The 23,740-nt window shown below is 47.8% G+C and overlaps 1 protein-coding gene across 8 annotated transcripts in view; it reads left to right on the top strand.

The window, feature by feature from the left end:
- ena (ENAH actin regulator enabled) overlaps window positions 1–17,913 on the top strand; it is a 597,539-nt gene extending 579,626 nt beyond the window's left edge. For 6 of the 8 annotated variants that reach the window (XM_069308843.1, XM_069308824.1, XM_069308833.1 and 3 more), the window contains exon 7: window positions 14,845–17,913. In XM_069308843.1, the coding sequence (XP_069164944.1) occupies window positions 14,845–14,873 (29 nt within the window). In that variant the 3' untranslated portion in view covers window positions 14,874–17,913. The remainder of the gene's footprint in view (window positions 1–14,844) is intronic. The other 2 variants (XR_011223588.1, XR_011223585.1) reach the window with 1 other exon arrangement.
- The last annotated feature ends 5,827 nt before the right edge of the window (window positions 17,914–23,740 follow it).

Raw genomic sequence — 23,740 nt, 5'->3', positions numbered from 1 at the left:
CAGGTTCGGTCCTGGCTGGGTCTTGTGTGGGGCTCTTGGACCGCTTCCATGTCTCTTCCTCCGGAGTCTCTCCTTCGGCTGCGGTCTCGCTTGTGTCTGTTTCTGGGGGGCTCCCGGGTCACCCGGTGGTTGCTCGAGGGTTTGTGCGGGAGCCTAAACTTCGCGATGTTGGTCAACCCGCTGGGTCGGGTTTGGCTTCGTCGGCTGTTCTGGTTCCTTCGAGAACGTCCCTTCTGCCTCTCTCGCGATCGCTAGGTTCGACCCCTGGGGGCTTTGTGTCAGCTGCTGCGTCACTGGCTTCTTCTTCGGGTTTTTCGGGGTTCAGTGCCTTGGCGCCTGCCCGAGCCCTCGCTTGATGTGTTCACGGACGCGTCGTCTCTAGGCTGGGGTTTCGTGACAGGTGCTCACCAGGCCGTCCAGGGTGGTGGGGTCCGTCCTTTTGTCGGGTCCACAGCCACGGTGCAGGAGTTCGCGGCGGTGTAGTTTGCGCTTCGGAGGGTTCGAGTTGCCGCGGATCGATGATCCGGCTCCATTTGGACTGCTCCCCAGTGGTTCATTGTCTGAACCGGGGAGGTTTAATGCGGTCCTTGGCTCTTTGGGGTTGGTCGCTTCAGGTGACTCTTCTGCTGAGTTTTCAGTGTTTGGCTCTCCTGGCGGTTCACGTCAGGTAGGTGTCCAACGTCCTGGCGGACGGCCTGTCCAGGTTCATTCCCCTGTCCACGGAATGGATGGTCGATGCCGACTCCTTCAGTTGGCTTTGCCGGACGTTTGGGTGCCCGGAGGTGGACCTCTTCGCGTCAGCGTGGTCGAGGCATCTTCCTGTTTACGTGGCGCCCTTCCCCGACTGCGAGGCCATCGGGATCGACGCTTTTTGGCAGGACTGGTCGAGGTGGGGGCTCCTGTACCTCTTTTCCCCGGTTCAGCTGCTGCTCCAGGTCATGGTTCGCTAGGAGACTTACCAGGGTCGAGTGGTCCTCTTGGCCCCATGATGGCCGGCCCAGCCGTGGTTTCAGGCGCTGCTTGCCCGGTGTCCAAACCCGGAGTTTTTTCCGCAGCTCCGCCTCTTTCAGGAGATCGGGCCGGTCCGGTACGTGACTGGTTCGCTCTTCTCTGCAAGTCTTCTCGTTTGGTGTTTTTGACTCGTGTTTATCACCATCTTTATGGTGAGTAGGTGGCTTCCTTGTTGGTTTCTCACCTGCGAGTTTCCTCTGTTTTATATTTTATTCGCCATCCTGTTTTTTATTTTATTCACCATCTTGTTTTTTATTTTATTCACTATATACAGACATTATATATAAGTATCTATATGTTTTGTTCAACACAACTGTACAACTGTAAGGGGCCTCGTAGCCTGGTGGATAGCGCGCAGGACTCGTAATTCTGTGGCGCGGGTTCGATTCCCGCACGAGGCAGAAACAAATGGGCAAAGTTTCTTTCACCCTATGCCCCTGTTACCTAGCAGTAAATAGGTACCTAGGTGTTAGTCAGCTGTCACGAGCTGCTTCCTGGGGGTGGAGGCCTGGTCGAGGACCGGGCCGCAGAGACACTAAAGCCCCGAAATCATCTCAAGATAACTAAGCTGATATAGTTAGTTCAGGCAATAAGAGACGTCGCTACACAAAGTCAGCTGGCGGCTGCCTCCCTCACACATTCAAGGTCACACGTACTAAATTTCTCCCTCAACAATACTGTTTGCAGTGTTATTACACTATATACACACATTATATATAAGTATCTACATGCTGTATGCTCCGTAACTGTACACCTAAGCTTGTAGAGTGCCCAAAGAGCATAGTGGCCACCCTCTACACAGCTAGACAAGTCATGCAGACGACACCACCTCAGTCACCCAAATGACTTCTCCCAACATAATCTTTTTGCTGTTATTACACTAATACACACATTATATATAAGTATCTACATTTGTGTTCACCATAGAGAACCACTGACCTGGTATGGTGAATGCAGACAATCACAGGTGGCCACACAGTCAGTAAACGATGCTATTTCCCTCCGTCCCTCAGCATCACTCGTCCCACAGCACTAATTATCACAACAATCCTGCTATTACAGAGCACCACTTGGTTTCCGAACCCCTTGGGGACGAGACCCGTCGGTTAACATGTAAGTTCGTATACGAGAAATAGAGGGGAAAAAATAAACTAGAAATGTAAAAAGAAATTTTTCCGAAAAAATTCACAAAAAACTCTAGGGGAAAAAATCGACAGGTTCATAGCGTAAATGCGACTGTGTTTTGTTTGTACTCACCAATAAGTGAAGTCCTGATCCGCTTTATAAAAGTCCTTAATTGTTCCTAACTGATTATTAAGACGTCTGGCAAACATCCTCTGGATGTTTCCTGCCAGCCTGCAGGCACATCCTGCCTAAAATATACGATGATGTACTGTACATTTAAGAAACAAATCTGGGTCACAGGTCTGTGGAGTGTGGTTAGGCTTACGGAGTCAGCCGGTCCCTCCCCCACCACCAATACACCTCCCCCTCTCCCCCCACCCCAAACCCATACACACACACACACACACTCAAAGGTCACGTGGTTCATGGTTCACTTCAACACCCATATATCGCTTCCTGCCTGCCTGCCTCCTTCCCAGCCTGCAAGCCTGCCTGCCTGCCTGCCTGCCTGCCTGCCTGCCTGCCTGCCTCCTTCCCAGCCTGCAAGCCTGCCTGCCTCCTTCCCAGCCTGCAAGCCTGCCTGCTTCCTTCCCAGCCTGCAAGCCTGCCTGCTTCCTTCCCAGCCTGCAAGCCTGCCTGCCTCCTTCCCAGCCTGCAAGCCTGCCTGCCTGCCTGCCTGCCTCCTTCCCAGCCTGCAAGCCTGCCTGCCTCCTTCCCAGCCTGCAAGCCTGCCTGCCTGCCTGCCTCCTTCCCAGCCTGCAAGCCTGCCTGCCTCCTTCCCAGCCTGCAAGCCTGCCTGCCTGCCTGCCTCTTTCCCAGCCTGCAAGCCTGCCTGCCTGCCTGCCTCCTTCCCAGCCTGAGAGCCTGCCTGCCTGCCTGCCTGCCTCCTTCCCAGCCTGCAAGCCTGCCTGCCTGCCTGCCTCCTTCCCAGCCTGCAAGCCTGCCTGCCTGCCTGCCTCCTTCCCAGCCTGCAAGCCTGCCTGCCTGCCTGCCTCCTTCCCAGCCTGCAAGCCTGCCTGCCTGCCTCCTTCCCAGCCTGCAAGCCTGCCTGCCTGCCTGCCTCCTTCCCAGCCTGCAAGCCTGCCTGCCTGCCTGCCTCCTTCCCAGCCTGTAAGCCTGCCTGCCTGCCTGCCTCCTTCCCAGCCTGCAAGCCTGCCTGCCTCCTTCCCAGCCTGCAAGCCTGCCTGCCTGCCTGCCTCCTTCCCAGCCTGCAAGCCTGCCTGCCTCCTTCCCAGCCTGCAAGCCTGCCTGCCTGCCTGCCTGCCTCCTTCCCAGCCTGCAAGCCTGCCTGCCTCCTTCCCAGCCTGCAAGCCTGCCTGCCTGCCTGCCTCCTTCCCAGCCTGCAAGCCTGCCTGCCTGCCTGCCTCCTTCCCAGCCTGCCTGCCTCCTTCCCAGCCTGCAAGCCTGCCTGCCTGCCTGCCTCCTTCCCAGCCTGCAAGCCTGCCTGCCTGCCTGCCTCCTTCCCAGCCTGCAAGCCTGCCTGCCTCCTTCCCAGCCTGCAAGCCTGCCTGCCTGCCTGCCTCCTTCCCAGCCTGCAAGCCTGCCTGCCTGCCTGCCTCCTTCCCAGCCTGCAAGCCTGCTTCCTTTCCAGCCAGCCTGCCTCCCTCCCTGCCATCATGCTAACGGGTAGTGTGTGTTAGGCTTATCTTCGGGAATGAGCCGGTCTCACCCCCCACCACCAACAAACCACCCGCCCCCCTACATCCCATCTCTCAAGGTCACGCGGTTCAACCGCGTGACTACCACTCACTCCCTGCTGCGCCTGCCTGCCTGCCTGCCTGCCTGTGCCTGCCTGCCTGTGCCTGCCTGCCTGTGCCTGCCAGCCTGCCTTTCCCTCCCTAATTCTCACTACTTCCATCCCTTCCTGCCTACCTCCTAGCATCTCTCCCTACCTCCCCCTCCCTCTTAGCATCTCTCCCTACCTCCTAACATCTCTCCCTACCTCCTAACATCTCTCCCTACCTCCCCCTCCCTCCTAGCATCTCTCTCTCCCCCTCTCTCACTGATTCTCCCCCCCCCTCATTCATACTGCCTCCCACCTAAGCTCCATCGTCCATCCACCCACCAGTCAGCCATCACTGATGCAATGCGTGCATTTGGAGTCAACATGGTGCACAGATGTTTCTTGATTGTGCAGATATTTAAAACAAAAGCACAGAATGAACATTCCAGCCTTATGGCAATTCAAAATAATAGGAATAATAGGCCGTGAATCTGTGAAGTCACAGTGGGCAAACTGGACCATCGCCCACCCACCACAACAAACCGGCGTGACGCTTGGCGGACCCCTTCCTACCCGAACTTTGTTCGGGTAGCATGACTCCCCAACCCCAATCGGGAAACTGGAAGTTTCGGATAACTAAAGTTCGGAAACCAAGTGGTGCTCTGTATCACAATCCTGGTCATTTTTATCACAGTCAGGGGTCATCTGTAATACTGTCATTGCTAAATAATAGCAGTTATATAATTATTTTGACATTTTTCGGCGATGCTGTGGTCACAAGCTGAACAGCATTGCTGTTCGCTCATGCGAATAGCAATGCTGTTTGCACCAGCCTTGGTTGCTCCAACGGTACTGTGGCTCTCACACCGGAGAATATTGCCCACGATTTAAAAAAAAAATGGCGCCTGTTTACAAGAGCCCTGAGGAAGCTACTGTGAACCCCGTGTAGCCGCGGGCCATTTGAATCATGCCTGGCACCCTATGGCGTATATATTCGCCATGCGCACCGTGGGACATGTTACTCATGGCTTATATATACAACATGCACAGTTTAAGGGTTAAGATATGGGCACCACACAACCGCTGCATATTCCAGCTTTGATCTAACAAAAGTCGTGAACAATTTGTTTAGTATTTCTCCATCCATGTCTTTAAAAGCAATTCTGAAGTTAGAAAGTGTAGCATAGGCTTCCTGCACAATGTTCTTAATGTGGTTCTCAGGTGACAGTTTTTTATCTAGAACCACCCCTTGATCCCTTTCTTTGTCAGAATTCTTTAAAGTTTTCTCACATAATTTATAGGTTGTGTGGGATCTATGTTCTCCTATTCCACATTCTATAACATGGCATTTATTCACATTAAACTCCATTTACCAAGTATTGCTCCATATACTTACTTTGTCCAGGTCTACTTGAAGGGCATGACAATCATCTAGGTTTCTTATCTTCCCTATTATCTTAGCATCATCAGCAAACATGTTCATATAATTCTGTATTCCAACTGGTAGATCGTTAAAGTAGACAATGAACATTACTGGTGCAAGAACTGAACCCTGTGGTACTCCACTCGTGACATTCCTCCTATCCGATACATTGCCACTGATTACGGCCCTTAATTTTCTGTCAGTCAGGAATTTTTCATCCATGTTAGAAGCTTACCTGTCACTCCTCCAGTATGTTCCAGTTTCCAGGACAACCTCTTATGTGGAACTCTGTCAAAAGCCTTTTTTTAGGTCCAGATAGATGCAGTCAACCCAACCATCTCTTTCCTTTAAAATCTCTGTGGCTCGATCATAGAAACTGAGTAAGTTCATTATACAGGATCTCCCAGATCGAAAACCATAAGTCTGTCAGATATTGTATAGTTTTTCTCCAGGTGTTCTACCCATTTAGTTTTAATTATTTTTTCCAATATTTTGACTATGACACTTGTTAAGCCGCACAACGTGGCCCCCCACCCCCCTCCCTGGGGCAAACAAAGTTAGAAAGTGTGCCAGCAGTGTTGGTTAATGATACAGGTCTATAATTAAGGGGCTCTTCCCTGCTGCCACTTTTTGTAGATTGGAACTATGTTAGCCTTTTTCCACACATCAGTTACAACTCCTGTACACAGGGATGCCTGAAAAATCAGTTAAAGTGGAATGCTGAGCTCAGGTGCAGATTCTCTCAGAACCCATGGTGAAACTCCATCTGGACCAACTACTTTGTTCTTATTTAGCTCCTTGAACATTTTTTCCACTTCGTCTATAGACACCTCTATGTGCTCTATGTTGTTCTCTGGAATTCTTATTGTGTCTGGTTCCCTGAAGATTTCATTTTGTATAAACACACTTTGGAACTTTTTGTTTAATGTTTCACACATTTCCTTTTCATTTTCTGTGAAATCTATTTCCCATTTTCAACCTCTGAATATTATTCTTTACCTGCAATTTGTTGTTTATGAATTTATAGAATTGACCTGGTTCTGTGTTACATTTGTCTGCAATCCCTTTTTCAAAATTTCTTTCTGCCTCTCTCCTCACTGCCGTGTAGTTGTTTCTCGCATCTTTGTATCACTGGTATGTTTGGGGGGTTTGGCCTCTTCCTGTATTGATTCCATTTTTGTGTCTTTTGGTCTCTGGCCCTCTCGCACTTTCTGTTGAACCAATCCTGTTTCCTAGTTCTGCATCTCTGTTTTGGTATAAATTTTTTGTGCCTTTATCATATATTTCACAAAACTTGACATACATCTCATTTACTTCCTTGCCTAGCAACAAGTCTGTCCAATTATACTCACTAAAAAAAATTCTAAGGTCGCCATAATGTTCTCTCCTGAAATCAGGTTTTTGAACTGCTTTGACCTTATTTTCTTGCAGATTATAATGCATTGCATACTTTATTCCCAAAAAGACATGGTCACTTTTACCCAAGGGAGGAAGGTACTGAATGTCAAATATCTCTTCCTCCTTCCTGGTAAATATCAAATATAGCATGGAGGGAACGTCCCCTTCCCTCATCCTCGTAGCTTGTTTAACATGTTGATACAAGAATGTTTCCAGGATGAGATCTACAAACCTACAGGTCCAAAAGTCCTTTGTTCTAGCTTCATATGCTTCCCAGTCTATGGATTTCAAGTTGAAGTCCTCGACTATCAACAGTCGTGATCTATCGTTATCCGCTCTCGCTATAATCTCTCTCAGTATTGTTATAAGACCTTCACGTTTACTATTTAGCTCTTCCTTTGTCCATGTGTTGCTTGGCAGTGAACTATATGCATTTATAATCATTAGTTTATCATCCTCATGGCAGATCTCTTGTGCTATTACGTCAATTTCTCATGGATTGGCAGTCATTATTTCGTTCACCTTTAGGTGTTCTTTCACCAACACAGCAACACCACCGCCGTTCCCATTTTTTCTGTCCTGTCTCCAAATTGAGTTGCCTCTTGGGAATATGACCTCATTTAAAATAATATCTTCAAGTTTTGTCTCCGTGAGTGCAACAATGTCTGGTGTCTGGAGCTGTATTACATCACTTAACTCCAGTATTTTCGATCTCACTCCATCTACATTGGTTTATACTATTTTTAGGAACATGTTCCCCATCTCCTTATCCTTCACTCCCCCTCTAGCAATTTTGTTGGTTTGCCTTTTTGGGGGGAGCCCCGTCGGCTCCCCGGACCTTTACCGGCTGATATGCTAATGTCAGACTTTAGCATCAGTCATGTGTATGGAGTTCTAGGGCCTACCGGGGACCACGAGCCAGAACCTGGCCCCCTCAGAGAGGCAAGGGGAGCAATGGCCTATAGAAACCCCCGTGTGGTTGGAAGCATTCTATGTCTGCCATCGACCGGGTCAAGCATCCAGAAAGGTAAGCATTCCAAAACAAACCCCTATTCTGGTGAAAATTGCTACCTAAAGCCGAACTAGTGGATAGAACTCAACAGAAAACAAGGAAACTAGTATGACGTCATACGTCACCGCGCCGCTGTCTGCGCAGCTCCCCCCTCCCTGGGAGGGGAAAGGGGGAGCCCCAGACCTCCCACGCCGGCTATCCACCCAGCAGTTCTTCGGCTGATGCTATAGGCAACGGTTATGTGCTCCGGCTCCAGTGGTTGTTTCAGCACTGTACCTAGAGTGTGGTGTCTGTTTTCTAGGTGGTGCGTGAGCCGGGAGTGATTCTTCAGTACTCGGGCTGCATGCGCCTAGGGTTCCCTTCCCTAGGTGCCCTGTAAGTACTGCCCTTGGGGCTTGGGGCCACCTTCCACAAGTTCCTTGGGTCCTGCCCCTACTTGGCCGTTTACTGCTTGGTTTTCGGCCGCTCTTTGTGTGCTCGGGTGTTCTGTCTCCCTTGTTCGCCTTAGAGAAAGGGCAGTTTTTGCACTGTTGGGGCGCAGGGTACTGTGCAGCTTGTCTTTACCAATCATAGCGGCCGGCTCTGTTCCGCTTGGGTACGCTGTCCTCTTGCGGGGATTTCTTTTTCTTTTTGTTTATCTACCTGGTGGGGGGTCTGCCTTCGTTTTTGCCCCTTTGTGTCCCTTGTGTTCTGAGTATTTTCTGGTGGTACCCCTGCTAGGTCCCCGTGAGTGTACACGTCCCGGGGGTTCAGCTCTTAGAAAGTTGTTTGGTAGCTTTGGGTGCCGGTTAGCAGTACCCTGCCTGGGATTACCTGAGCGCGAGTCCTCTTATAGTAAACGCTCGGGACCCTGGGAAACCCCTGGGGGCGCGCGGGTCCGATCGATGTGACCCCAGAGTCCCCCCCTCGCTTCCAGCGAGTTTGAGGGTTGCTCTCACCCTTTGTCTCTGGGTGACTCTCTGTTTTGCCTCCGTCTGCTGCCTGTGGGGTCGGTGACACCTTCGACCCGGAGTCGTGCGAGTTTGGTTGCTCGTTGTGGCTCAGTTACCCAGTTGTGCTAACAAAGCGGGTGCGGGCAGCAGGGGCGTTGCACTTGAGCCTTGGTGGTGGCAACGTTCTCGTGGTTTCCTCCCTGGGAGCCCCGGGGCTGCCCCGTTGTAGTTCGTTTTGGGACTTGGGGGTGTTGGTTGCTTCGGTTCCATCCACGCCCCCTTGTCTTTCCCCTGGATCACCCTTCCTGCCTGCAGCCGGTTCCTTACCGTCTGTAGGTTCGGGGCGGGGTTTTTGATGGTGTTGAGACTCGGGCAGTCTCGGGGAATTCCCCTTCCGGGGTAGTGACGGGGGCATTTGAGCCTGTTCCTCCAGCCGTGTTGTACGAGTCTGCCAGTGGGCTCCCTTCACTTGTGTTTTCACGGCTGCCCCGGTTTTCTGGTACGGCCGGGGCTTTGGGGGAACGGCTCGGCCCCGGGGCCTGTCGTGTAGGTTCCCGGGGCTGGGAAGGGGCTGACTTGGGGGGCCTTGGCCCCGTTGGACCCCGTGGGTTTTTTTTATCCCCCTCTAGGCGGGGCTTGTGGTTACGCGGAGTGGGGTTTTTCTTCCCCACTCGCCGTACGTGCTGTTGGGCGTCGGCCTCTCCCCGGGCTCGGTTCCTTGGCCTTTTGAGTCGGTTGGTTCCGTCCTGTGGGTGGATGTTTCCTCCCACCCCTTTTTGGGACTGTGTTTTCGTCATGTTTCCCCGTTCGATGGGGTTCTGCGTGACTTCTGACCTCGGGTGCGCCTGCGCCTTCGTGTGCCTTCGGGACTAGTGTTGGCTTCTGTGTTCTCGAGGGTACAGGAAGGTTTTTCGCTACTTCCCGCATTATTGGAACGTCTGTCGGCTCCTCGTCCTTGTCGCCCTGTTGGGCTACTTGTCGCCCTGTTGGGCTACTTGTCGCCCTGTTGGGCTACTTGTCGCCCTCTTGGGCTGCTTGTCGCCCTCTTGGGCTGCTTGTCGCCCTCTTGGGCTGCTTGTCGCCCTCTTGGGCTGCTTGTCGCCCTCTTGGGCTGCTTGTCGCCCTCTTGGGCTGCTTGTCGCCCTCTTGGGCTGCTTGTCGCCCTCTTGGGCTGCTTGTCGCCCTGGTGGGCTGCTTGTCGCCCTGGTGGGCTGCTTGTCGCCCTGTTGGGCTGCTTGTCGCCCGGTTGGGCTGCTTGTCGCCCGGTTGGGCTGCTTGTCGCCCGGTTGGGTTCCTTTTTGGGCTCTTTGCTTCTTTGGCCGGTTTTATTGTTCCTGCTTCCTCTTTTGGCTACTTTTCTCGTGCAGTAGTCCTGGCTGGCGCCTTCCCGCTGGGAGGGTGTGCGGTTCGGCCAGCGTGTTATGCGCATGCGGCGTGGAGTTTGTTTTGGTCTGGGGGGTGTTTCAGTGCTGGTGTTTTGCGCCCTTTTTGCTACAGTGCTTTGCCTCTCATTCTTCTCCCTGGCTGCGGTATGTGCCCCTTCGCGCCGGGGGTGTCTTGGTTCCCAGTTGTGGGGAGGGCACCGCGGTTTTCCCCGTGTCATAGGTGTGGACCGCCTCCTTCGCCTCTCCCTGCTCTCCTGCGGGTCCGGCAGGGTCCGGCTCTGGCGTCTTCACCTGGCGGTGCTCCCAGGTTCTTCTGGGCACGGTTGAGTCGTGTCAAGTTCGTGCCACCATTCGCCAGGTGAGTTTCTGCGGTCTGGCGTCTTTTGGCCGGGCGCTGGATGCGGAGTTGTTTATATACCTGTCTTTGTTTAGGTATCTTTTTGTACGAGTGAGACCGTTCGCACACCAGTGACTGTCCCTTTTTCAACCCTTCCTGTCCCCCTCATGTGCATGTCCAACCCATGCTGGAGTCATTCAGGGGACCCTCCTTTTTTACTGTTGTGAGTTGTGGGGGTTGTAGGGTTGGTTCTGTACTCACCTGGTAAGGCTCCTGGCTGTGCTTGCAGGTTTTGAGCTCTGGCTCTTGGGTCCCGCCTATCTGGTAGAACTTGCGGGATAGTACCAGTGGAGTGCAGTGGTGCTATTGGCACATTTGGGGAACACTGTATTACCATCAGAGGTCTGTGCTTGTTACACGACCTACTTGCGAGCATAAGCCTTCTTGCTGGTTCGTCCGTGGACTTCCAGGGCACACTAGCCTGTTTTCGTATGGCAGTTCCGGCCCGTCCTGGTTGTGGGGGTATGTGGGCCGGTGGACTGCTCCTAGCAGCTGCCTGGTGGGCCACCCTCTGGCCGGTCTCGCCTGGCCTTGGGCCGGGCTTCAGGTGTAATAGAGCTCCCAGTACCTCATCCAGCAGGTATCGGCGGGGTTTCTCCGCCGTCGGTCGCCTGGTGCAGGTTTCTGGGCCTGCAGGGTTTTGTCGTATCTCCGTTGGCCCTGTCTGGGGTCTGCCTGCTCCATTCTCTGCCTTTGCAGAAGGGAGTTGCTATTTACATGTTGCATGTTGCAGTGGTGCCTGTTGCTGCTGCTGCACGTGTGCATTGGTACCGTGTTTCACGGTGGCGTGTCCTTGTTCCTGTGTCCGGTTGTGGAGTGGCACTTTGCTGCCATTTTGTGCCTGGGGATTGCGTGGGGGTTTTTCTGCCCCTGCCTGATTGTCCACCCCTGCTTGTTCTCCTGGGGTTTTTGTGCTTCTGCTCTTTCTTCCTGCCTCCTCTGCAGCAGGGATGTTCTGCGTGTATTCTTAGGCGTTGGTCAGCCTGTGTCCTGTGATGTGCTTCTTTGTCTCGGTCTATTGCAGTTGTTCGTACCCCTTGGTTCGGGTACTGTTCTGGCAGCGACCCTTCCGCCTTCTTTGGTTTCCTAGCTTGCCCTGCCGGTTGGTTTTTCTGGGGTCTTGCGATGTCTCGCGTCGGACCCGTCGTTTCTGAACTCCTGGTGGGCTTGCATGCTTTGGGGAGTTTTTCTGTTCGGCAGACGTTCCATCTCCTTGTGCCGCCTGGGTTTCGGTGGTCACGCCCGAGATCTTCCCGCGGCTCCGCCTTTTTCCTGGGCCCAGCTCGGGCTGGGCTTTTTCCTGGGCTGGGCTTGTCGGGGCTGCTTATGTTCTGCCTCGCGGTCTCGCCTCCGGTTGGTGGTCGGGTGGCTTCGTGGTAGGTGTCCCACCTGCGTGCTTCTCTTGGCGGCAGTATGGGGTATTTTGGCGGTCCTTCCTTTTCCTGTCCCTTCTTAGGTGGTTACTCTTGTTAGCTTGGTTTACTCTCGGCTTGGTTTCTGGTGGGGGTTGGGGCCGTCGTCTTGCCACATACTGTCGCCTCTTTTCGTGCGGTGCAGGCGGAGCCGCTTCAGCTTGCTTTCGGTCTTGGTGTTGCTTCTGCACCGTTAGTCAGCTGTCTTGTGCGTCGTTTCACCTCCGGCCTGTTCGTGCCCTGCTTGCACCATCCTGGTCTCTGGTCAGCGTGCTCTGTCTTCTCCTCGGTTGGTAGTGCGCCTTCGGTTCCGGTGTGTTTTTTCGTCGGCTCTTTCCTTTGGGCCTTTGCCTCTGGGGGTCGAGTCGCTGAGTTTTCTTGCTCCTTCGGTTTTAGCATTTTGGTTGTTTGGTGGCAGCAGTCTCCATCTTTTCTGGCACGGGGTGGGGCTGCTGCATTCTGGAGGGGTCCAGGGTTTGTTGGTGCTTCGTTGGTCGGGCCGGGGGTGTGTCGTTTTTGTGTTCTGTGGCGGCCCTCCGCTGTTGTTTGCGTGCCACGGCGTTTGGGTCCGGAGCGCGTTTTGCGTTGATCCGGTTCTGTTCTTCCCGGTTCGCGGGTGATGGTGTCCCGGGTGGTCAGCCGTGTTCTTGCGGCTAAGCTGCCTGTGTTCTTCCCTCATGCCTGTGGCGTTCGTGGCTTCGCTGCTCTCGCTGCCGTCTGGGCGACGTGGCCTTGCGGTCTTTCGGGCGTGGATTTTTGGTGTTCGTGCAGGGGCCTTGCTGCTCGTGGTTCTCGTGTTGTTCCCGGGATTTTCGGAGCTGTGGCGCCTTGGGTTGGCGTTTGCTGCCAGTTGTCTCGCCTCCTTGGGGGGTGCGTGGTGTCCGCCTCCCGGTTCTGTCCCTTTGACCTTCCTCTGTGGGTAGTTAGCTCCGGGGAGCCGACGGGGTTCCCCCCAGAAAACCAGCGTTGAATGTAATGAAACGCCATTTTCTGGGTGAGACCCGGAGGCTCCCCGGCAACCCTCCCTCCCTCCGGTCGGCGTTTTTCGCGTGTTTTGACATCCAGCCTCAGAACTGATGGGTGGATAGCCGGCGTGGGAGGTCTGGGGCTCCCCCTTCCCCCTCCCGGGGAGGGGGGAGCTGCGCAGACAGCGGCACGGTGACGTATGACGTCATACTAGTTTCCTTATTTTCTGTTGAAGAGTTCTATCCACTAGTTCGGCTTTAGGTAGCAATTTTCACCAGAATAGGGGTTTGTTTTGGAATGCTTACCTTTCTGGATGCTTGACCCGGTCGATGGCAGACAAAGAATGCTTCCAACCACACGAGGGTTTCTATAGGCCATTGCTCCCCTTGCCTCTCTGAGGGGGCCAGGTTCTGGCTCGTGGTCCCCGGTAGGCCCTAGAACTCCATACACATGACTGATGCCAAAGTCTGACATTAGCATATCAGCCGGTAAAGCTCCGGGGAGCCTCCGGGTCTCACCCAGAAAATGGCGTTTCATTACATTCACCGCTGGTTTTTTGTACCGTTTTACTGGTCTGCCTACCCCTATCACTATGTAGAAAAAAAAAATTTATTTTTCTTCGTTTTTGCTCTCATTTAGACATTTTTCCTCTACGAGGTTTAGTTGCAGCTTCTTTCTGTCTTCTCTTGAAAGGTCTCGTCTTAACAACCACACTTTCCCATCCTCATCACTTTGTAATTTTCTAGCATTCCTTAGTACTTCTTTTATCTGTTTGGCACCATTTAGAGTGATCCTCAAAGGTCGATCTTTCCCTTTTACGTACCTGCCTATTCTCCTGTAGTCGCACACATTCTCTATGATAGTAAGACCTTCTACGAGGCCAACAATTTTATCTACTTCTTTCGCTTCTTTTACAGCTCTTTCTGAGCTAGATGTTATCTCCTTTTCTTTGCAGCCAAAAATTATCAGGGGCTTACTCCGATCAACTGTGTTTTGCACCAACTTTGGGTTAGATGCCAATTCCTTTCTCACTTCCAATCTAATGTTGGAAGTGAGTTTGGGGAAGTGAGTTCTTACTTTGGGGTTTTTAGATGTGGGGGTTTCCGCTTCCCAGGTTTGTCCCTCTTTTGTGGTTTGGGCAGGTAGCTAGTGTTGAATGTAATGAAATGCCATTTTCTAGGCAAGACCTGGAGGCTCCCCAGCAACTATCCCTACCCCCCCCCCCCTCGGCAGGGTTTTTCGCTTGTTTTGACATCTAACCTCGAACTGACAGGTGGCTAGCCGGCACGATGGGTCTGGGGCTTCCTCTTCCTCCTCCCAGGGAGGGAGCAGCTGCGCAGACAAGCACCACTGCACGTGTGATGTCATGCTCATTTACTCATTTTTCAGTTGGGGAGTTTTGTTTACTTGTTAGTTTTCTGTAGTAGTTTTAACCAGATTAGGGGTTTGTTTTGGGGCGCCTACCTTTCTGGGTGCCTGGCCTGGTCGATGGCAGACATAGAATGCTCATGAAATTTCATGAAATTCATGAAATTCACACACATGTGAATTTCTATAGGCCATTGCTCCTTATGCCTCTCTGAGGGGACCAGATTCTGGCTCGTAGTCCCTGTTAGACCTAGAAGTCCATTCACACCGACTGATGCCAAAGTCTAATAATATACATATCAGCCTGGATAGCTCCGGGAAGCCTCCGGGTCTCGCCCAGAAAATGGCTTTTCATTACATTCAACGCTGGTTTTTGAGATATTACTTATATTTTCTTTTTGTCATATAAACATTGTCTGACCAGGAATGTGGATATATATAAGTGTCTATTTTTCTGTTTCTTGTACTGTTCTGAAAGTCAGTGAGCCCTAAAGAAACATTATCTTTCATATAAAGTTAATTTATCTGGGGGACCCAGTTCTTCACGAAAAACATCTGCACCCGGAAGTTGAAATACAGGTACAATACTGTATTACATATATAATTATGTAGTTATGTGGGACTTTTGGAATGGGTAAATATTTATTTTTAGTTTTTAAACAAAGAATAACATTAATTCTTTTCTTTTGCAGCTGTGAAAATGGAGCTAAATCGAAGATAAGTGTGTTACATATGTGAAATTAAAGAAAATTTAGAAATCTTTGAGGGAAAATTGTGGCATTCTTTCAAAAATCAAATTGCAGGGTCTGCTTCATGATTTAGGGACCACTTACATTTCTTCGTGGCAGAGGAACCTGAGTGAATGGATTTGGAATACTGTAATATGATACCAGAGAAAATTGGTACCATTTACAATGCTCATACTAAGTATAGGTGCAAACTTACGGACATTCACTTATACTACTTCACCATTGATTTTAATCACAGTTATTATATTTATTATTTAGATTATATGATTTGTTTTACATATATTTAATTTTTACCCATGTTAAGTATTAATGGTGCAGAATTTTGTGATACAGCATAAATGATAAAAATAAGTCAAATCAGCCAAGGCTTCTGTGTGGTTGGGGGACTTATAGATGATACTTGTTGAGATGTCACGATGATTCAGATAGGTGATGAGTTACAGTAATGTAGCTGAAGATATGATGACCAAACCACACATCAGAAGGTGAAGAAACGATGCACTAGAAGGTGAAAAGACGACGATGTTTCGGTCCGTCCTGGACCATTCTCAAGTCGATTGTCGATTCTCAAGTCGATTCCAGGACGGACCGAAACGTCGTCGTCCCTTCACCTTCTAGTGTGTGGTATGGTCAATTTACTTTAGCCACGTTATTGTGTCTCATCGCCTGCATGAAGAAACGATAACATTTTGGTCTGTCCTGGACCATCATCAAGTCGTGTGTGAGTGGAATCACTCACACACAACTTGATGATGGTCCAGCACATACCGAAGCGTCGTCATTTCTTCATCTTATGGTGTGTGGTCTGGTCATCATTCAGATAGGTATTCAGTAGGCCTAGCCAATATGATTGTGTAGCGCCCCAGGTCATTGCTGATTAAAATGATATCACTCGGTGCACTATAGGCAGTACTGCAGCACAGTTTGCTGTTGTGTGGCTCGTGCTCTAATGCATCTTACAGGACTGTGTGTCATTGAACCTCATTGTGCTAAAGTTGGTGATGTAACAATATATTGCATTGTAATGGGGTTTAACAGCATGCATCATGCTGCAGCTGGTGGTAAAGCACTGCTCATTATCTCAAGGGTGACATTGAAGAAATTGTAGACAACTGTACACTTGGCACGCTGAAAGCCAGTGTTAAAACATCACTTGACAAGCTGTTGATCGTTCTCTTCCTGGTAGACAGTGTTGCGGAAAGTACAGTTGCTATTTTGATATATTAATCCATTGTTTCAGAGGGACCGGAAGTCAGAGTGTATTCATACATGATTTGCTTTTATCGCACCACCCACAGCACTGAAAGCAGTGTTACATCACCACCCACAACACTGAGGGCAGTGTTACATCACCACCCACAACACTGAAGGCAGTGTTACATCACCACCCACAGCACTGAAGGCAGTGTTACATCACCACCCACAACACTGAGGGCAGTGTTACATCACCACCCACAACACTGAGGGCAGTGTTACATCACCACCCACAGCACTGAAGGCAGTGTTGCATCACCACCCACAACACTGAAGGCAGTGTTGCATCACCACCCACAACACTGAGGGCAGTGTTGCATTACCACCCACAACACTGAAGGCAGTGTTGCATCACCACCCACAACACTGAGGGCAGTGTTGCATCACCACCCACAACACTGAGAGCAGTGTTGCATCACCACCCACAACACTGAAGGCAGTGTTGCATCACCACCCACAACACTGAGGGCAGTGTTGCATCACCACCCACAACACTGAAGGCAGTGTTGCATCACCACCCACAACACTGAGGGCAGTGTTGCATTACCACCCACAACACTGAAGGCAGTGTTGCATCACCACCCACAACACTGAGGGCAGTGTTGCATTACCACCCACAACACTGAAGGCAGTGTTGCATCACCACCCACAACACTGAGGGCAGTGTTGCATCACCACCCACAACACTGAGAGCAGTGTTGCATCACCACCCACAGCACTGAAGGCAGTGTTACATCACCACCCACAACACTGAGGGCAGTGTTACATCACCACCCACAACACTGAGGGCAGTGTTGCATCACCACCCACAACACTGAGAGCAGTGTTGCATCACCACTCATTGTACTATAGTGATGCTGATTTAATTTTTTTTTTATTAATCTGTACATTCTGCTTGTGGTTAAATTCAGCGAGGTTCAATGAATTTATTATTTAAGAATTTATTGAAATTAAGTTCAATGAATTTTAATTCTCGGCAACAAATTGTTGCAAGTGTGAGGATCGTTGATTTTTATCCCAGTATGTGAGAAGATATCTAAGCATGGTTACAGTGCGGGCTGCAGCATGGGCTACTGTGCTTTAGTGGTGGTGTAGCTGCCGGTGCTATACAATACTATGCGGCATTACAGATTCAGCCGAGTTGTAGGTGTATTACTGCAACATGTACAGTTATGAGTGATCAGTTACTATGATGTTGGTGGTATTATAACATCAGTTTCTGTGGTGATGGTGGCAGTATGATACCAGGTACTGTGGCGTGGTTGTATATGACTCACGGCACACTATGTTGGTTCAGTTACTCGCACAAAGATTGATCAGCAAGCTTGAAGCATATATCAATATTGTTTGGGTGTTTGGTGAGGCCTCTTAATTTTCTAGACACACGTTCAAGAAATAAAACATGGAGGGAGATACATAAAGTGCCATGTAATCAAGTGATAAATGTACAGTGCAACTCGAGTTGTGTTGTGTGTGTACTATCAAGGCAAATATGCACTATAATGCCAGCAATCCTCAGAGCCATGGTTCAGCTCCTGCTACCCTCCCCCCAGTACCTGCTTGGAGTGAAGGGGGTGCATCAGCTGCATTTTTGTAGGGAAAGTAATTTATTTATAGCATTGGCTTCTCAACTACTTTTGTACCGCCACACTCAACTCACGTGCTTTAATAAGAAATGTATATGACAGCCACACTGCCTATCCCAAGGTCTCAAGTTTTGTACAAGCCCTGCCCCCCTCCCTCCTTCCCTTGCACTCCTAACTTCCCTGTACATAGACCCCTCCCTGCCCAGGGCCGGTAGGGCGCATAGGTTCCACTCCCAGGAGCCTAATGAGCCTTTGCATTTAGTACAGTGTCGGGTTTCATACTCTTGCTGGTGTTTTTTATGCATTATCGTGGAATTATCACTATGCCACATTAGCGTATTCTTTGATTATGATGACATTATACTTTTTTTGTAAATACAATATGTAGATACAGTGGTGAATGTTAGTTTTAGTGCTTCTGTGGTCTTTGCTCACCTATGCTGCTGAACAGACTCTGGACTCAAATTTTGAATCGTGCTCTTACATAAGCTTTTTATATAGTTTTTTTTTAGTAACATTTTAATAGATGTATAATGAGTTAACTCATGATTAAGTACTTGATTAGCCTGATTGAAGTTTTAGAGCTTCAGTGTGTGTATAGCAAGAAACCATTTTTATCCAGCCATAGAAAGAACAACTTGGGAGCACGCTTCAGAAACATAGTCCTGAATAGTGCAGATGTCTGTACGTCTTGCCAGGCTGTCTCCTACCACGGAATACCAGGGTTTGTTTGGTATCTAGTCAAGACTCCGGAGATGATTTATGAAAAACCATGTTATTTCAAAACAAAGAATTAACACACACACAAAAAAAAAAACAGAATTGCCAGCCACGCTGTAGTGCTGCATTGTTAACGAACCTGTGCTGCTTGGTGAGTATATGTGGCATTGTTGGTATTTTTTAGTCGTGTACTTTATTTCAGGATTTCTTATTCTCTCGATGTTGTTATATAGAAAGCACGAACTTCTGAAGTACCGTACGGATGTTGATACTGGCTTTGTGCTGATGGTGCCACATATTTGATTATATTGCTGTGTATTATCACTTGCAGTGCTTCCATTTTATTTAACAATAATAAAGAAACATGATTAAAAAATTCCTCTGCAAATGATGTAGAGTCCTGGAAGGAATCATGTTATCTTCTTTAATATTTAACTGCTTAATTAACTGGAATCACTTAATGCTATATGTTATTTTGATCAGTATAGACATTGACCGAGTCTTAGAGTGGGGTAAATTTTTGTTCTTGAATGAACTAAGAAAAATGCCATATTTTGTCTAGTACATATAGCTTGTACCTTTTGATTATTTGAAGATTCTTGGATGAGGGAGCAGAGACAGGTTGCCATAATTGGAATAGAGATACATTAAAGATATAGCAGATAAACATAAATTGTGCATAAGACAGCCTGGCTGGGGTTTATGACACAAGACAACCATCTGCGAGAGCCGTAACCGACCCTTGAAGGAATCTGCCCATGTCTGCAGATGTGCAAGTCAGCATTTGTTATAAGACTAAGGAAAATATGTGCTATAAAATGGGAGAATAAGTATGGTTGTTGAACTTTTTAGTTAAGAATTGTTTGCTATATATGGAAAGTCTTGCATATATATCTAAAAATCCCTTTGTCATGAAATGTACTGTATTCAGGCTAAGGAGAATTTGATGACTCCATTACACTGTTGGCAGTCACAAGGTCGCAACAAGTAGTTACCTGCAAGAATAAGTCTGGCTCACACCACCACTAGTCACCAACCCTCAGGTGGACTGTAAACTATGAGAGAGAGAGAGAGAGAGAGAGAGAGAAATTTAGTATGACTACTGTAGACTGTATAATTGCTAAGAATTTGTTCACTTACTGTATTGTAACATTTTATATACTACTTTTAGAGGGTGATATGTTGTAACTGCAGTTACATAATGACTTCATCATGAAGATCACGATATATTTTCACTTCAAAGTTACTTTGCAACTAAGAATGAAACAGTCTGAGGAAGTATTTGAAAACAAAGAGCTTTATAATTAAAAAACATGTACCACTTTCTTAGCTGCTTTCATAGTTTGCATGCCTGTACTATTCTCCGTGCAAACTTTTTCCCGACATGGATATTCACACATAAATCAAAGTTGTATTACATAAGTATATAAGATATACAAGAGAGCTTCGTAACTACTTGCTAGAAGACTCGGCAGCAGAACAACAAGGATCACATTTCTTAGGTATTCCATTTTGCAAATAATGTATATTATGGCTGTAGAGTAGTATATTACTGGTGTACTGAGTGCACTATAGCCTTTAACACTAAGCCTTCAACCCTCAGTTCATATATGAATACAGTGAGCCATCTTTATTATGAGCAAGATAGATGCTACTCTCTACTTATTAAAACTGTGTTTACTCTCTTTCACTGTCATGCTCTTGCTTTAAGAATTCCCTGACATCTTTGCTGCCGTCTTCATCATTCACAGGGCAAGGCCTGGACATAGGGTAGGATGAGGGGTAGTTGTAGGGCAAGGTCTGGACATAGGGTAGGGTGAGGGTGGTTGTAGGGCAAGGTCTGGACATAGGGTAGGACGAGGGTAGTTGTAGGGCAAGGTCTGGACATAGGGTAGGACGAGGGTAGTTGTAGGGCAAAGTCTGGACATAGGGTAGGACAAGGGTAGTTGTAGGGCAAGGTCTGGACATAGGGTAGGACGAGGGTAGTTGTAGGGCAAGGTCTGGACATAGGGTAGGACGAGGGTAGTTGTAGGGCAAGGTCTGGACATATGGTAGGACGAGGGTAGTTGTAGGGCAAGGTCTGGACATAGGGTAGGACGAGGGTAGTTGTAGGGCAAGGTCTGGACATAGGGTAGGACGAGGGTAGTTGTAGGGCAAGGTCTGGACATATGGTAGGACGAGGGTAGTTGTAGGGCAAGGTCTGGACATAGGGTAGGACAGTTGTAGGGCAAGGTCTGGACATAGGGCAAGCACTGCTAACAGAGCCATAAAGAAGCAACACAGTGAGAAGCCTTTAATGTAGGTGTGTCACTACAAAAAAGTTTTTAAAAGACTCTTCCCAAATGAAAAGTCTACAGCAAAGCTTGTCTTTTAGTACAGGAAATGAAACCCCAGTATTTTCATACCCTTGTGTTTTACACCTATATTAGTGGTCCAGAAACTGCTAGAGTTTTCTTGGTCCTGAAGCTAGAAAAGTTAGACTACAGATAAATAAGTCTGCATAGTTTGAACATAACTTTCACAGAGGCTGCAAGGTCTTGTTGCCAGGGTCTTAAAAAAAAAAAGTTCTATGTCTTGCGTGGAAAATAATAAGGCAGTGGAATATTTTATTGACCAACACAAGACTTCTGTAGTAAGAGTATCATCATCATCATGACAGTGGAATATAAAATGATGGAGAAAGAAGGTTGAAAGAGTAAATTAAGAGATGATGAAAAGTCAACGACAAACAAAAGATATGTTTAAAGTACAGTGGAGTTCTGTATCATCTTCGAAGATGAGTCGTTGGGCTGCAGTTACGAGGGGCCAAAGAAGAGAATGTTAATGCCAAATTAAGCACTTGTTCTTTAGTAGTAACTTCAAGAAGAGGTTATAAGTGACTATTCCAGTACCAAAAAAACCAGACTGGTCCATGTCATCTTTTCAGCCTCCTTAGGCACTGTTAAATCATGCAATTTAAAAATGGTTTATCGTCATATTTTTATGTCGTACTTTTGTTACACATTCCAGCACAATTTACTGCTTTAAGTGAAGTGTTATTTATGAAAATATATGATTAATGGAAATATAAGTGTAATGAGCCTATGTAACGTGAGCATATGTGTAATAAGCCTATAATACGGCAGTATAAGTGTAATATAATTTGGCACGTCTAGAAGACAAAAAATGCAGTATATAAAGATGAAAAAAGTACTATCAAGTATTATTATCTAAATTTTGTGTTTATTTCATGTAGGTCTGTACTCTCTATTCTTTGCAGAATAGGTCACCTTCATTGTTTATTTATGTTGCTATCAAACTATCACCAACTCTGTAAACTATCAATATCTCTTTTAATTCTAAAAGTTACCACTAAAACATTCCATATCATCTGTAATTTATTGTTCATTAATCCATGGTTAATTAAGTAAGTTTGTAGCCCTTATCAAATACTGTATCATTGTTTACGATTGCATCTTTGACCAACGATCAGTGAAATAAACCCACAGATTTAGAGAACATAACTCAAAGAGATTGGATGATTCATGGTAAGGTATATTTGTAAAATGCTTTTTATGATATTCTAACAATATGCAAATGTTCTATTCATCAGATATTTTATCCAATACGCAAATTTATTCAAACTTTCTGACCAAATTGCCAATTTATTCATCTGACACTATAACTGCTCTTCCTGGGTCTTCAGTCCAAGATTTGTGATGTCCTCAAGTGTTTGGATCGTCCTGCTTTTTTTTTAATAATAAGAGCTAGAGAGATTTAGATTAATATTACTGCTAATAATTTCAAGCTATTGGAAGGATTATCTGACTGAGCACACTGTATTGTGTTCCTGTATGAGGTTTATTCTTGCAATGTAACTAAACAGACATGAGGCACCTTGTGAATGTTGATCACCATGTTGGCTAGTGTTATGAAGCCTTTTAGGAGGGTCTTACTTGGAGAGAGGTTCTCGGAGTTCTTCTTCTCCTCGAGCCCAGCCTGAGGCCAGGGCATACCTGGAGAGAGGTTCTGCGAGTTCTTCTACTCCTCGAGCCCAGCCTGAGGCCAGGGCATACCTGGAGAGAGGTTCTGCGAGTTCTTCTACTCCTCGAGCCCAGCCTGAGGCCAGGGCATACCTGGAGAGAGTTTCTTGGAGTTCTTCTTCTCCTCGAGCCCAGCCTGAGGCCAGGGCATACCTGGAGAGAGTTTCTCGGAGTTCTTCTTCTCCTCGAGCCCAGCCTGAGGCCAGGGCATACCTGGAGAGAGGTTCTGGGAGTTCTTCTACTCCCCGAGCCCAGCCTGAGGCCAGGGCATACCTGGAGAGAGTTTCTCGGAGTTCTTCTTCTCCTCGAGCCCAGCCTGAGGCCAGGGCATACCTGGAGAGAGGTTCTGGGAGTTCTTCTACTCCCCGAGCCCAGCCTGAGGCCAGGGCATACCTGGAGAGAGGTTCTGGGAGTTCTTCTACTCCCCGAGCCTAGCCTGAGGCTAGACTCAACTCGTCTTAGAAGAAAATAGAAAACCAAAGTTGTTGTTGCCTTATGTGTGTGTAAAATCACGAAGAAATTAACACGTGATGAAAATAAACATATAAGGCAAACATATTGTTGCCTTGTGTGTCTGGAGCCCTGGGTTATACGTTTTTTGTTTTTTGTTTTTTTTTAAGTATCTGGTGTAGCTTTGAGGCTCTTGATATGTGAGGACTAGTGTTATTACACATTTAATGGTCAATGGGAGTTAAGTAATGTAACTAAGGGTCACCCACCTTCCTCTCTACCTTTCAAGTTGTAATCATTGCTTATAAATGGCAGTTGTACTGTAGGCCCATTGTGGAACTGCCTTGTTAGATGGTATTTTATCCTGCTGATCAAATTTTCAATTTTTTTTTATCAACATTTTGTTGCTTTTTCTTAGGATAAATTGTATATTAAATGCAGATTTGCCCAATATTTTATATATAGTTTTAATTGTATCCAAGTAATGTATGTGTTTATAATAATGAATAATGCAGTTGATCTTTGGTATGTTAATATTATTGGAAAAGTCAAGTGTTGAAGATGATGCTGAGGAATTACCTTATGGAATTAAAGGAATTAGTTATGGGTTCTGTTTCTCTGGCAAATGATTGTCTGAATAAATGTTTTTTGTGCACAAATGTTAGTGAGGCTGAAGTTTTCAATGTGTGGGTGAATATTTCAAGACGAAGTAAGGAAATGTTTATAACAACATGGTCACACTGAGGATTTGTACCCCAAAATATTTCTAGAGAGAATGTGTGAAATTCATCAAGCCTTAAGTTATAA

Source organism: Procambarus clarkii, chromosome 6, assembly GCF_040958095.1.
Source record: "Procambarus clarkii isolate CNS0578487 chromosome 6, FALCON_Pclarkii_2.0, whole genome shotgun sequence".
NCBI lineage: Eukaryota > Metazoa > Arthropoda > Malacostraca > Decapoda > Cambaridae > Procambarus > Procambarus clarkii.
Note: the sequence above shows the minus strand (reverse complement) of the source record. Positions and strands in the feature narration are given on the sequence as shown.